At 44.0% G+C, this 16,263-nt stretch overlaps 1 protein-coding gene across 2 annotated transcripts in view; it reads right to left on the minus strand.

Annotated features, from left to right (window-relative positions):
* Positions 1 to 16,263, minus strand: part of SAMTOR (S-adenosylmethionine sensor upstream of mTORC1) — a 60,967-nt gene that overhangs the window by 8,322 nt on the left and 36,382 nt on the right. For both annotated transcript variants that reach the window (XM_073328119.1, XM_073328120.1), the window contains one exon: positions 152 to 266. In XM_073328119.1, coding sequence (XP_073184220.1) covers positions 152 to 266 — 115 coding nt within the window. The remainder of the gene's footprint in view (positions 1 to 151; positions 267 to 16,263) is intronic.

Genomic DNA, 16,263 nt, shown 5'->3' on the forward strand with positions numbered 1-16,263 from the left:
TATTTCCTTCCTCAATCCCCCCGTCCTCCAGAAGCCAAACAGAATACCTGCTTTTAAAAACAGACCCATATTCCCGTAAGTCTTACACTTTAGAAAGTACCCCTAAAATACATAACTCAAACTAAAAATAAATTCAGTAAACATTACATACCTCAACAGCTGGGACAATGTCTATACCGACAGTCAAGAATTCTTCAAACTTCAGAAATGGATTAAAGCAGCTGCCAACATCAAGTAATCTAATTTTTCCTGAGGGGGGCAGCAACCTAAGAAAGTAGAAATTCAGTTTTATCAAATGCTATTTGTTAAAAGGTATATTTGGAATTAGACAATTGGAGCAAAAGACGGTTATGTAGAACATTAAGTGCCGACTAAATAGAGGGGAAAATTATTTATTATTTGTACTCTGAAGTTGCCTAGAAGCAGCCCATTGTGCTAAGAAGATGGTCCATGCCCTGAAGACGGTACAACCTAACCATAAGGCTGAACACAATGGAGAGACCAGGTAGAGAGCACAAGGCAACAATTCTGATCAGCATGATAAATACTGAGTTTTGTGTCTGATGCTTTACCCTTGGTGATATGAATCAATTTATTTTTCAAACATACGTTCTCCTGAGGGCACTGACTGAACCAGAATTACCAAAATGAAAAGGCTGAGGATGATATTACACCAACATGTTACAATAACTAAAAAGAGATTTAGGAATACTGTGTATGTTTTGAATAACCTGGTTTTTGTTAGTCTGATTTCTGTAGTAGTTGCACTAGTTTCATACTATGGTTAAAATACAACAAACAAACAAACAAACAGACTATAAATAAAATCTCTAGTAAATACATAAAGGTTTAAATATTATTTCACATGAAGCATTTTTGTCCTCTTTGTAAAGAACCATGCACACATGACACTAATAATTTTACACACACAAACTAGAAGTAGTGAGGTTAAAGAAAAAAATGTATACAGTGTTTCACAAAAAAGTGTCCTCACAGTGAGATTTATTATTTGTGTTGTCTCAATGTCTACAGGCAGAAATCAGGCCACTGTAAATGTCCAATGTTAGCTTCACTGTCAATGCTGTATATATAGCAAAATGACAACAGTACTCTTAATTGCAGAATTTAAGTTTTTATTTCACATAATTTGGATAATTATTGGAATACACTGCTGTTTTATCAGAAATATACAGCATTAGAATAATAGAATATCAGGGTTGGAAGGGACCTCAGGAGATCATCTAGTCCACCCCTCTTCAATCCCCAATTTTTGCCCCAGATCCCTAAATGGCCCCCTCAAGGATTGAACTCACAACCCTGGATTTAGCAGTCCAATGCTCAAACCCCTGAGCTATCCCTCCCCCCAATAAGTCTAATAATTTTAGATTTACATTTAAAACTATTTTTGCTATGTACATTACAACCTAGTTAAATAAACTATTCAGATGTATCTTTGTATGACAGCCCTTCAGATTACAGAATCTGCCAATGTGTGTATCATCCTTACACAATTCAAGGGTTTTTTTAAAGTTAATTTAATGTTTAGAAAGGACTTAAATTTGTAACCTGCATCCAAGGAAAAATAGCAAACAGGTGATAAAGTTACTAAAGTTACTACCTGACTGTAATCCAAAATCTTATTCTAAACTAGAGATGAACATTTTTACTATTGACTAGAGTTGCTCACAATATTTTGAAGAGAAAGTTAACACAGTTAGTACTAATTACCCTGATCACTGACGGGGGTGGGCTTTTTGTCACACCTATTGTTTTAAAATGTTAGATAGTAAACCTTTGGGGGACTGGACCATGCGTTTCATATCTCCATACTTCAGTCCCAGTCTGAACCTGCAATATAAAAAAGGAATTAATTTACGTACTTGTAATTTCTGAAGCATCAGCCCAGGTGTCATACCTTCATCACTGTGCAGGTGTCCATTATTTTTAAATGATTTTGGCTTTGGCACTCTTTCGGATGGTATGATAAGAAGGACTTTTAGAGGTATAAAGAAAGCAGAGTAGCTGCATCTACAAATTAGATAGTTAGAGAAACACCTCACTCTTAATGATTCCACAGTCTCTGACAAATTTGTAGTTAAGAAAAATGAGTTTAGTGTGATCAAACAATTATGCAAGGGCTAAAAAGACAACTGGCCTCACAGCTTGAGGTAGAGGGGGGAAAAGAAATCATCCTTTTCGCAGAGAGCTCTTGCAGGGAAAAAATATCAGAATTTTAAGAGACATGCAGTGCTTTCACTTCCTTCCACATCAAAAGAAAACAACATTTTGAAATACATTAAGGAGGACAAAAGAAGAAGTTACTCACCACAATGGTTCTTCAAGATGTGTCCCCCTACGGGTGCTCCACTGTAGGCGTGTACATGGCCCTGGACCACTGATTGGAGAACTTCAACAGCAGTACGTCCGGCCTGCCACGAGGCCGGCCAGCGTCCACAGGCACCCTCCTCAGTTCCCTCTCTACCGCAAAATCAACTAGTGGAACTCCAAAGTAGAGGCGAGGACAGTGGGTCGTGGAGCTCGCATAGGGACACATCTCTAAAAACCATTACTGCTGAACAAACTGAACAACAACTTCTTATTAGCCCTGGTCTACTCTATGGGGCTAAGCGTAGGTCGAATTTAGCCACGTTAGGTCGATTTTAAAATAAATGCGTCTACAGACACAACCAACCCTGTTCAGTCAACCTAAAGGACTCTTAAAATAGACTTCTGTACTCCTCCCCGGCAAGGGGAGTAGTGCTAAAATAGACTCCTGGGTCAAATTTCGGGTAGTGCAGACACAATTCAACAGCATTGGCCTCCAGGAGCTAACTCAGTGTGCTCCAATGTGACCACTATGGACAACGCTTTGAACTTCGATGCACTAGCCAGGTACACAGGAAAAGCCCTGGGAAATTTTTGAATTTCATTTCCTGTTTGGTCAGTGTGGTGAGCTCAGCAGCTCAAGCGACCATGCAGTCCCCCCAGAATTGCAAACGAGCACCAGCACGGATCCAAAGGGAGACACTGGATCTGGTTGCTGTATGGGGAGAAGAAATCTGTGCAGGCCGAACTCTGATCAAAAAGAAGAAATGCTAATATATGTGCCAAAATCGCACAGGGCATGGTGGAGAGAGGCTACAACAGGGACACACAGCAGTGCTGCGTGAAAGTTAAGGAGCTCAGGCAAGCCTACCAAAAGACAAAGGAGGCAAATGGTAGCTCCAGGTCAGAGCCCCATACATGCCACTTCTATGATCAGCTGCATGGCATTCTTGGAGGGGACCCTACCACTACCCCACCACTGTCCTTGGACACCTGCAAGGGGGGAGTCTCATGCAACAGGAAGGAGGATTTTGTGGATGAGGAAGGAGGAGGAGGAGAATGAGAATGCACAGCAGGCAAGCGGTAAATCCGTTCTCCCTGGCAGCCAGGATCTTTTCATCACCCTGGAGCCAATATCCTCCCAAGGCGGGATCCCTGATCCTCAAGTCAGAGAAGACACCTCTGGTGAGTGCACATTTGTAACTAGAGTACAGGGTTTAAAAGCAATAGTGTTTAATGTTTGATTTGCTCTGAAGAATTGGGATGCATTCGCGGCCAGTACAGCTACTGGAAAAGTCTGTTAACATGTTTGGGGACGGAGCAGGAATCCTCCAGGGACATCTCCCTGAAGCTCTCCTGGAGGTACTCTGAAAGCCTTTCCAGAAGGTTTCTGGGGAGGGCTGCCTTATTTCGTCCTCCACAGTAGGACACTTTACCACGCCAAGCCAGTAACAAGTAGTCTGGAATCATTGCAGCACAAAGCATGGCAGCAAATGGTCCTGGGTTTTGGTCGCATTCAAGCAACATTTGGTCTATATCTTTCTGTGTTAGCCTCAGGAGAGTGACATCATTCACAGTCACCTGGGTGAAATAGGGGAATTTTTGTAAGGGAACAGTAAAAGGACCCCGTTCATGCTGGGCTGTTTGCGCTTGGCTAAAAAGGATCATTCCCGAGAACTGCCACGTGGTGCGGGGAGGGGTGAAGGGATCATCCCAGAGAATAGCCATGCGGTGGGGTGAGGGGAGGTGCACGCTGCACATCCACCCGAAAACCACAGTCCCTCCTTTTAAATGTGAAACCCAACTAGCATTGCTTGCTACAGGAAAGGAGGGCTTTGCAGTTTGAAACCATTCCCACATGTTATGAAGGTGTAAGATGACAAGCCCGTGTACCCTTTGGCTTATCATGGCTGCCTGGAAACCGAATTCTGCTGCCCAGCCATATGTGATGTGTCACCATACTGGCAGGCACTCAATATAAAAGGCAAAATGCGACTTTGTACCTAAAGCACATGTGCGGTCTGCTGTGAATTGATTGATTCATTGTGAAAGAGTTTCCCTTTTGTTCTCAGAAACGTTATCTTAAAATTTTACTCTCCCTTTTTATCACCCCCCAGGTGCAAATGTTTCTACGCTCCCCCAATCATCTCCGTCCCTAGGTTATCACAGATTAGAAGGTGAAAAAAAATGCACTCGCAATGACATGTTTTCCAAGCTCATGCAGTCCTCCCGCACTGATAGGGCACAGCTTAACGCACGGAGGCATTCAGTGGCAGAGGCCAGGAAAGCATTAAGTGACTGCGATGAGCAGAAGCAGGAGGCGATGCTGAAGCTAATGGGGGAGCAAACTGACATGATGAAGCGTCTGTTGGAGCTGCAGGAAAGCCAACAAGAGCACAGACCCCTGCTGCATCCATTGTATAACCGCCTGCCCTCCTCAAGTTCCATATCCTCCTCACCCAGACGCCCAAGAACGCGGGGGGGCAGGCTGGCTGGCTCCGGGCACCCAGCCACTCCACTCCAGAGGATGGCCCATGCAACAGAAGGCTGCCATTCAAACAGTTTGGATTTGTAGTGTGGCTACAATAAGCAATGTGGCCTTGTCCTTCCCTCCTCCCCCAACCCACCCCACTCGGGCTACCTTGTCCGTTCTCAATTTTTTAAAAAAATTAAGAAAGAAAGAAAGAATGCATGGTTTCAAAACAATTTACTTTATTTCCTTTGCCAGCTGTGATCAAAGGGGGGAGGGTGGCTGGCTTACAGGGAATTAAAATCAACAAAGGGGGAGGGTTTGCAGCAAGGAGAAACACAATGTAGTCTGGCCAGTCACGAAACTGGTTTTCAAAGCCCCTCTGATGCGCAGTATGCCTAGCTGTGCTCTTCTAATTGCCCATGTGTCTGGCTGCTCAAAATTGGCCGCCAGGCGATTTGCCTCAACCTCCCACCCCGCCATAAACATCTCTCCCTTACTCTCACAGATATTACGGAGCATACAGCAAGTAGCAATAACAATGGGAATGTTGGTTGTGCTGAGGTCTAACCTAGTCAGCAAATAGCACCAACGAGTTTTCAAACGTCCAAAGGCACATTCTACCACCATTCTGCACTAGTTCAGCCTATAGTTGAACTGCTCCTTATTACTGTCCAGGGTGCCTGTGTACAGCTTCATGAGCCATGGGAGCAAGCGGTAGGCTGGGTCCCCAAGGATAACTACTGGCATTTCAACATCCCCAATGGTAATTTTCTGGTCTGGGAAGCAAGTCCCTTCTTGCAGCTGCTCGAACAGCCCAGAGCTCCTAACGATGCGAGTATCATGCACCTTTCCCGGGCATCCCATGTTGATGTCAGTGGAATGTCCCTTGTGATCCACCAGTGCTTGCAGCACCATTGAGAAGTACCCCTTGCGGTTTACATACTGGTTGGCAAGGTGGTCTGGTGCCACGGTAGGGATATGCGTTCCGTGAATTGCCCCACCACAGTTAGGGATTTCCATTGCAGTAAAGCCATCCACTATGACCTACACATTTCCCAGAGCCACTACCCTTGATAACAGAATGTCAGGGATTGCACTGGCTATTTGGATCACAGCAGTCCCCACAGTAGATTTGCCCACTCCAAACTGATTTCTGACTGACCGGTAGCAGTCAGGTGTTGCAAGCTTCCACAGGGCTATCGCCACTCGCTTCTCAACTGTCAGGGCAGCTCTCATCCTGGTATTCCTGCACTTCAGGGCAGGGGAAAGCAACTCAAAGTTCAAGGAACGTGGCCTTATGCATGCAAAAGTTTCGCAGCCACTGTGAATCATCCCATACCTACAACACCATGCAGTCCCACCAACCTCTGCTGGTTTGCCAGGCCCAGAATCGGCATTCCACTGTATCAACCAGTCCCACTGTCACCACCATGTTCAACTGCCACAGCCCATGCTTTCAGAAATGTCTGTGTCCATGTCCTCCTCACAATTATCCTTGTGCTGGCATCTCTTAGCTAGGTTCTGCACATACTGCAGGATAATGCGCAAGGCGTTTACAATGCTCACAACAGCAGCAGTGAGCTGAGCGGGCTCCCTACTTGCCGTGCTATGGCATCTGTACGGGTAACCCAGGAAAAAAGGCATGAAACGATTGTCTACTGTTGCTTTCACGAAGGGAGGGAGGGAAGGACCCAAAACCACCTGCAACAATGTTTTTGCCCCATCAGGCATTGGGAGCTTAACCCAGAATTCCAATGGGCAGCAGAGACTGCAGGAACTGTGGGATAGCTACCCACAGTGCACCACTCCATCAGTCGATCCTAGCCACGGTATTGAAGATGCACTCCGTCAACTTAATGCGTTTAGTGGGGACATACACAATCGACTGTATAAAATTGATTGCTAAAGATCGACTTCTATAAAAGCGACCTAATTTCGTAGCATAGACATACCCTTTGAGTAGTGTCCCTATGGGTGCTCTACTGTAGGTGACTCCCAAGCAGTACCCACCACTGGAGGCTGGGACTTTGGAGTAGAGGCTGATAGAGATGACAGTACTATGGCACTAAATTGGGCATCTGTAGCCAAGTCCCCTAAAATAGCACAATATTCTGCAAAGGTATGCGCAGATGCCCAGGTAGCTACTCTGCAGATCTCAGATATAGGAATACGCTTTGAGAAGGCATCAATGAGGAGACTGACCTAGTGGAATGCGTGCGTATTGAAGATGGAGGTATCACCCCACGTAGTTGGTAGCAGAGTTTAATATAGCCAGAGACCCACATGAAGAACCTCTGAGCTGAGACGACTGCACCTTTCAATCTATCCACAACAGAGAGGAAGAGTCTCAGAGATTTTCTAAAGGCCTTTGTCCTGTCCAAATAGAAGGCCACAGCTCTTCTCACGGCGAGAATATGGAGGATGGCTTTCCTGTTGTCCTCATGAGGTTTGGGATAACATGTTAAAAGCTGAATAAGTTGATACATGTGAAATGCAGAAGTCACTTTAGGGGTGAACTTCAGATGTGGTCTGAGTGTGACCTTATCAGAGAAGAACACATTAAAGGGGAATATGCCATCAAGGCTCTCTCATCTCCCCTATTCTTAAGGCTGAAGTGATGGAAATGAGGAACACCATCTTCATGGAAAGGTGAGTTAGTAAACAAGTGGCCATGGGTTCAAATGGCGGTCTAGTCAGCCCTTTTAAACACTAGACTTAGGTTCTATTGGGAGTGGGGGGCCTGGGTTGTGGGAAGAGGTTTGCTTTGAAACCTCTTTGTAGTTGGGTGGCAAAAGGTTGAATAGCCTTCTACCTGCCAGTAAAAAGTTGTGATTGCTGCTAAATGAACCTTCAGGGAGTTAATAGAGAGACCCGATTTCTTTAAGGTTAACAGGTAGTCTAAGACCACCGGTAGGGTGGCTATATTAGATGTGACACCCTTGGGTTGGCACCAGATCTGGAACCTCTTCCATTCCTGGAGGTAGGTACAATGAGTAGTGCTCTTTCTACCGTGTAATAGCAGCTCCTGTGCCTCCTCAGAGCGAGATATCTCTATGTGCCAAATCTATGAAGAAGCCACGCTGAGGCACAGGATCCACAGATTGGGGTGGAAGGTTCGTCCCTCATTCTGAAACAGGAGGCAAGGAGTGACCAGTAGAGTCATTGGTGGACAAAATGCCAGTTGCAGTGGTTTGCGTGACACAGGTGAGGGTGATCAGAATAATAATGTTCCCTTTTTATCTTGAACAAGACCTTCGGTAATAGAGGGAATGGGGGGAAAAAGGTGTAAAGTAGGCCCTTGACTCAAGGAAGGAGAGTGTCTCCCAAGAAGCGTCGTCCAATTCCTGCCCTGGAGCAGTACAGTGGACATTTCTTGTTCTGATCAGTAATAAATTTATTACTGGTGTCCCTCATTGTCAGACTATGTCGTGTACAATAGCCAACTATCTCCCATTCATGTGGGAATTTGTGGCTGAGATAGTCAGCCACTGTTTTGTATATTCCTGATAGGTAGGCTGCTGATATTAAGATGCTGTGGGAGATGCACTTATTCTCTGTGCATAGAACCTATGGAACGAGACCTTGCACCTCCCTGTCGGTTTATATAGTACATGCAGGCCATGTTGTCTGTCATGACCTTTGTATGCTTGTCCTTAATCAGTGGGAGAAAGCGAGCATACGTGTTTCTGACTGCTCGGAACTTGAGCAGGTTGATATGGAGACATGTCTCCACAAGAGACCATATGTCCTGTATTTTGTGACCACTGAGATGCGCGCCCCATCCTCTAAGGGATGAATCGCTAATCAGGAGTAGAGATGGGGAGGATTGAATAAACGGGATTCTTGTAAAGATGTCTATCAGGTTCTTCCACCAGTTATGGGATAGTTTGACCCTGGTGGGCACTGATATAAGTTTATTTATGTTGTCTCTGTTTGGCTTGTAAACTGAACTGAATCATGCTTGAAGGCATCTCGTTCATAGTCTGACATGAGCAATAACCGATGTGTCTGTGGCCATGTGTCCCAGAAGCTGGAGGCAATGCTTGGCTGAAATTTGGGGCCTGGATTGCACTGTTTCTATCAAAGAAGAGAGATTGACAAATCTGTGATGTGGGAGTACCACCTTTGCCTGAATGGAGTCTTGGTCGGCTCCTATGAAATCTAGGATCTGCACTGGTATTACAGGTCAATTTTTGTTTGTTTATCTGTAGACCCAGATTCAGAAACAGGTTGCATGTGACCTGAGTGACCCGTTGGACCTCTGTGTAGGACCGTGCCCTGAGAAGGCAATCATCCAGGTAAGGATAAAACATTATGCCCTGAGAGCGTAAGTGGGCTGCTACTATCGAGAGGACCTTGGGGTCCAATGAGAAGCCAAAAGTGTGTGGTCCTGGCCCAGTGTGAGTCTGAGGTAACGCCTGTGACTTGGTATGAAAGAAATGTGGAATTATGCATCTTGAAGGTTGAGGACCGAGAACCAATCTCCTTCTAATGCTGGGATGATCGTTGATTGAATTTTTGTGCTTTGACATATCTATTGAGCACTCAGAGGTCCAATATGGGTCCCCAACCTCTCTTTGGTACCAGAAAGTTCTACTGCAAAATCGAAACCAACACCTGCACCTGCAGCCTGTCAGCATAAATGCATTGTTTGTGAGTATAATTGCACAAATAAGGGAAGCAATAAATCAACCCTCAGTACTGCTCTAGTTCACCTTTGTTTGTGGTTATTTCTTGGCTGGCCCAAGAATGGGTAACAAGATGTACCAGCATAGGCTCTATAGCTCCTACACTGAAGAGATGGCTTAGCTCTTGATGTAGTTAGACTCTTGTGAGAAGGGTCCCTGAAGAGGGACAGGGAAGGGAGAAGTGGATAGCATATGTATTCTAGATTATTTCCAACACCATCATTTGTTGCAGATTATCTGTTCCCAGGTGCTGCAGAACAGGGTAAAACAGTCTCCGAAAAGAGGAGTGGGGTTTTCCAGGGTAAGATAGCAAGAAGAGTATTCTACAGGTGCCTCGACCAACACATAAAACTGTGGCTTCAAAGTTGAGGGCTAAAACTAAGTCAGTTGTGGTCCTGATTGCTTTTGCTTGGGGAACTTAGATTTCTCTCTCTGTGGTTCATAAGAGCTCTGTGATGAGTATTGAGATGTGTACTGTGATGACTGGGGTTTAAACTGCAGCTGAGGGCTGTATTTTCTCTTGTAGGCCGGCATGTATATCCCTAGGGATTGAAGAGTCACCCAAGAATCCTTCAACATGTGATGGGATGCATCTATCTTTTTGGCGAACAGCTTCTTTCCCTCAAATGGAAGGTCCTCCACCATGCTTTGGATCTCTTTATGGAAGCTGTACAAAGGCAGCCATGAAGCCCTTCTCATAACCATGGCCGTGGAAATTGAACATGCAGCCATGTCTGCTGAATCTAATGTAGACTGGAGAGATGTTTTCACGACCAGCTGTCCCTTGTTAATTGTGGCCATAAATTGGTCTTTGTGGGAGTCCAAGAGCTGATCAATAAAGGAACCTAGTTTCACATAGTTCTGGTAGTCATATGTGGCTGACAAGGCCTGGTAATTTGCTTCCTGGAACTGAAGAGTGGCTGATGAATGTGTTTTTCTACCAAACAGGTCCATATGTTTCCCATCTTGGTAATACGGGGTGGGTTTAAACTGGCATTGACAGCCCCTCCAATTAACTACATCCACAATGAGGGAATTTGGAGGTAGGTGGGAAAATAAAAATTCGGTGCCCTTCACCGGCACATAATGCTTTTTGTCCACCTGTTTGCATGTTGGCAGGATGGATGCTGGGGTCTGCCATATAACTCTGGCAGGATCCAGAAGTGCCACTCTGGCAGAGATGGAAGAGTGTAGAATGTGCACCAGTTTGCGGTGAAGCTCTGCCACTTCATACAGCTGTATTTGCAGGGCTTCTGCCACCCTCTGAGTAAAGTCCTGGAATGATTTAAAGTCATCCACCATGGATGGCGGAGAGGGCATCACCACCTCATCAGGCGAGGATGATGAAAGACAAGTTGAAGGGTGTCTTCCTTTTCTGCCTCAGCTTCAACTTCCTCCACCAGTTGTTCAGGAGGTTCCAACCCCTTTGACGCTGCAGCTGGAGGAGGATGGTATGCTACGCTAGGGGCCTGGGAGACTTGTTGTCTCTTGGCCCCACCTGGGATCTCAATATGGCCATTGAGGGTGGGGGGCTGGCAGCTGATACAATGGCTGTCCAAAACATGGAGTGTGAGGGTCAGGCGAGTGGTATGCCTGGTGTCCATGATGAAATTGGGACTCATAGGGCGGGTAGGACAAGAGAGAGAGAGTGCCCTCAGCCCTGACTCTTGCACCCCCCACATCCCCACCCTGAGTACCAAATGGGAGCTCCAGCACCTCCCCCCCACACACATTCCCACCTGCAACCCTCCCACCAAATGGAAGCTGCCCAGGTAAGCGCTCCACACCCAAACCTCCTGCCCCAACCCTGAGCCCCCTCCCTCATTCTAGCTCCTGGCCAGACCCTACACCCCAACCCCCAGCCTGCTCCTTCACCCCCAGCCCTCTGCTCAGAGCACTTCCACCTTCAGCTCAGTGCAGAGAGAGAGGAAGAGAATGGCCAGAACCAGGGAGGAGGCAGGTACTCACTGTATGTGGGCAGGGCTGGGACCCCAGACCGGCAGCTGGCTGAGCAAGTCCGGCAGCTGGGATCCCGGCTGACAGGAGCCGGTGGATGGAACCCATGAGCGACAGCGGGCTGAGCCACTCAGCCCACTGCCGGTCTGGGGTTCTGGCTACCGGCCCCTTGCCAGCCGGGGTCCTGGCTGCAGGCCCCGCTCAGCAGCCTCACCTCAGCAGCGGGCTGAGTGGGCTGGCGGCGTAAGATCAACATTTTAATTTAATTTTAAATGAAGCTTCTTAAACATTTTGAAAACCTTGTTTCTTTTACAATACAACAATAGTTTAGTTATATAATATATAGATTTATAGAGAGAGACACCTTCTAAAAAACATTAAAATGTAATACCGGCACGTGAAACCTTAAATTAAAGTGACTAAATGAAGACTCGGCACATCACTTCTGAAAGGTTGCCAACCCCTGATTTAGGTGAAGCACAACCTTTTCTAAGGAAGGAAAAAAATGCATCACCAAGACAGAATGGTGCATTTGATATTCTGATTTTAAGCTGAAAAGCACCTTGGAGGAAAACTATAGATCATAGATCATAACTCTGAAGCACCAGTGGAGACATGCAGACAAAATATCCCTGCCATTTTATTTTTGTACAGTAACATTTATTGTACCCCACGTTAGGAAAAATTTAGTCCACTTAGTTCACTATAAGTTTAATAATTGTATTCATAACTTCTTAATCAAAAAGGTTGGCTGCCAACAGCTGCTACCATTAGGGTCCCTGGGCCGGAACCTGGAGTAGAGGGCGGGCCTGGGTTCCCCTCAACCCACCACTACAGAAACACCTCCTGGGATGGGAAAACAGGCCCCTGTCAGAACAGGAGGCTAAACTGCTTTTGCATGAGGCCAACTGCATGTAGGAGCAATAAAGACTGTGGGAATTCTCTCACTAACCTCCATTGCTGGCTTATGATGAAAAGGGCTCAGTAGACTGTACCCCTGGCCCTAGAGACTATGTGGAGGGTTGCAGTGAGCCTCTGAACCTAGCATGAAGCGCAGGACCCACGGGGACAAGGTTGGAGTTCTGCCACAATATGTAAAGAATATTGCTCAGGTACTACATGAACCAAAAACTGTAGGATGATTTTAAAACTAAGCTTTCCAGGTGCAGTACTTAATTCTCAGTGAGAAAAGTCTAACATGTTTGAAGAAATTTGATTTGGTAATAAAGTTATGGTTTCAAAAAGTACGTACTATGCACACAGTATGATTTTCCATTACATTTTTAACACTACACCCAGGTGCACTGGGAATATCTGGGAGTGCCACACATGAAAAGAACCACTGCAGCACCATATAATGCTTCATGCCTGTATGTGATGTTATCTGCATCAGATCCAGATTGAAATTTAAGCTGTTTTTAAGGCAGAATTTTAACAAGTTCAGTATTTTTACAAGTATTGAAATAAGTTCCCCTGGGCACTAGTTCATAAAAGTTTACTTCTAAAATTATTAGAAAATACAGTAAAACATGAGGTACAGATAAACTGCAACTAGTGCAGTTTAACTAAATTATGGAATGTAAACTACCGTTCATTTTTTAGACGATGCATACATTCCTTAAAAATGCCTGTAAAAGATCTGAGAAATGAGATACAGCAAATCAATTTTAATATTAGTAGCATCCCAGCGGACCAAAATCATGATGAATTCTCAGTCATTTAAAAGTATTTTCTATCTATCCAGCATGTCAGTAAGAATCACTATAGCATCTGTCAGCTTTTTCCCCTGCAAGTATCTACAATACGAGAAGGGTTCAATTCTGTAACAGCAGCAACTTTAGTCATGTCACAACAGCACGTCAGTTACTAATCCTACAGAACTGTGGATTTATCAAGAGCCTCTAGACTTTTTTTTTTTGGCTGCAACTGTTGCCAGTATGATTAGTATTGCAGGACTCCAAGAACAAGATTTTAAAACAGAATTAATACTACACATGGTCCCATCAGTTAAGGCCCTATGAAACTTTCCATTGGCTTCAATGGCTAGATGATAAAAATTCACTCCAAAATGAAAGTGACAAATTCTCAGTTGGTGAGAAATTTCCACAAAAATAAAGTGCTCTCCCACAAAATACTGACAGACATGCAGACACACAAACACCTCTGATATTAAGATTTTTTTTGTTCTCCTATATAACAAAACTGATTAAATTTAAAATTAAATTAAAGATTAAAGATTAAAATTAAGATTAAAATCAGATTTTGTATTTAAATACATTTTCTCAAATAAACTATTTAAAATTAAATTTGAAGTTATATTAAGGCCTCAAGTTACTAGAATCTATTAAAATCGTTTAAATAAAGTATGCTGTATCAATGAGACTTCCTCAAATTTTAATGAGTTAAAGGGTGCTGCTTTTTAAAAATTATATACAGAATCAGAGGGAAAACATTCTTTTCTGAGGTCAACTCAAGTTTATAAATACGTCACAATGTCAGGTACCTCATTAAGTATCTGAGGGTACATCTTCACTACCCGCCGGATCAGCGGGCAGTGATCGATCGGGGATCGACTTATCACGTCTTGTCTAGACGCAATAGATCAATCCCCGAATCGACACCTGTACTCCACCTCAGCAGGAGGAGTAAACGGAGTCAACGGGGGAGCCACCGCGGTCGACTTGCCACCATGAGGATGGCCAGGTAAGTCGAACTAAGATACTTGGACTTCAGCTACGCAAATAGCGTAGCTGAAGTTGTGTATCTTAGTTCGAACCCCCTCCCTAGCATAGCCCAGGCCTAAGTCAGATGGGTTTGCAGCTAGGTTTGATTTTTTAAAATGGCTTCTTGTTAAACACAAGTACCTTTTAACATGTGCTGAATACATAAGAAAAAATAAATTTAATCAAAATACATTTTGCATTTAAAACTGATTAAAGAAATATTAACAATAGTTGATGAATTGACTGTTTCTGGTAGTCATGGGAAGGATTTTCAAGGGTCTTTATGTACTTAAAGATGAAGATAGGTTTCTAGTTTGAGTCCTTCTCCCCCTCCCCCAAAAAGCACCTAAACAGATTAGGTAGCTATCTGCATTTTCAGGTGCCTAAATATCTTTAAAAATCTGACCCAGTTTCCTTCAAATTTTTAGAATTAGTAGTTCTCATCCTCTTCCACCTCTTTTTTTTATTGGAAAAGTAAGCTTTCCAGCTTTTCCAACTCCCATTCAGTTTCTCAACTTTGAATGAACTAATCCAAATGAAGAAAATGTCCTGTCTACCTGCTGCCTAAACTAAAACCAAAGAGCTTTTCTGCACAACAGAATCTGAAACCAACTATATTTGGACAAATATAAATATCAGCATTTGCTCCATTGTAAAGAATGTAAATAACTTAGGTTTGGGCTACACTGGTGGGGGCGGTTTATGAACTAAAATACGCAACTTCAGCTATGCTATTAGCATAACTCAAGTCAAAGTACTTTAGTTTGACTTACCTGGCCATCCTCACTGTGGCAAGTCGACCATGGCGGCTCCCCCATCGACTCCGCTTACTCCTCCCACCGAGGTGGAATACAGGCGTCGATTCAGGGATTGATTTATCGCGTCTAGATGAGACGCAATAAATCGATCCCTGATAGATCGATCACTACCCTCCAATACGGCGAGTAGTGAAGACGTACCCTTATTCTATATAGCTCATGTATTCACTGACCTTTAACATTCTATGACAGAATCAAAAGTGAAATGAATTAAATTGCATTTTCACATATTTAAGCTTCATCTTTAGGGGCAGAGATACCACTGAATAATTTGTTTGTTCTCCTTTTCTTAAGAACACCTGGAGAACCCCCTTGGCTATTACAGTATAATAACTGGCTATTAGTTAGTGTCGATTCATCATCTTTTGAAGCTTTATGCAGATTAAGGGGTGAGCACACAGCATTCTCTCTAGGCAGAAACGGAGAATGATGTACAGTTGATATTCAACATATGTTGCTTAGTGAGGAGGGAAACCGCTCCTGGGTATGGAGAAGTTGGTGATAGGTGATAATTTTGTTGAATACAGCACCTCATCCTCTAAGTGTTCTGTAGAATTTTCCAGTCAAAACTTTCAGGCTCTATTGTGTGACGGAGAACAATGGTTCTGCACAATCTTTCATATAATGGGACTAAAGATTCTCACATGAGCCAGAGGCCTGATGGAGACACAACATTTTAAAAAAATGAAAGTGTTGCTTGTAATATAAGTCTTCAGAATGTAGACTGATTATTGGTCATTGTGATCTTTCATAATCCTCCTCCATCTCATCTATCACAAGAAATCAGAAATCCAATCTTAATATTTTTGCTTCTAATGATCATTTCTCTCTCCCCGCTCCCGTCCTTCAAGATTCTGTTCCTAGATTCAATGTCATTAATATGATATCAGCAATAACATTAAGGAGGAACTGTCAGGGTTCTCCTTTCATCTCCCACTCTTCCCTACAGACATACAAGTCAAACTGATAGAGCACTATCAGGATCTCCTGGATGTATATCTCCTTAAAAGGTGTGGATGAGGAAGCAGCTCTCTTCCACTTCATGCCCCAGTGCACTAAGCCTCCTCAGCATCTGAACAAGAGCAGACCAGCTGACAGTTTTCGAAGAGGCTGCAAACTTTGTTAGTGCAAACAGCTACATTTGTAAACTACCAGCTGAACCACTTGGCGATCAAAGGAGATTATGGACTCGGGTTAATTGTTTTATATTTCAAGAACTATAATCTTCAGGTCACGTGTTGTCACAGTGAAAAATATTCTGTATTAGAAGGAAATGCTTT

This window comes from Lepidochelys kempii, chromosome 1, assembly GCF_965140265.1.
Source record: "Lepidochelys kempii isolate rLepKem1 chromosome 1, rLepKem1.hap2, whole genome shotgun sequence".
In the NCBI taxonomy this organism is placed as follows: domain Eukaryota; kingdom Metazoa; phylum Chordata; order Testudines; family Cheloniidae; genus Lepidochelys; species Lepidochelys kempii.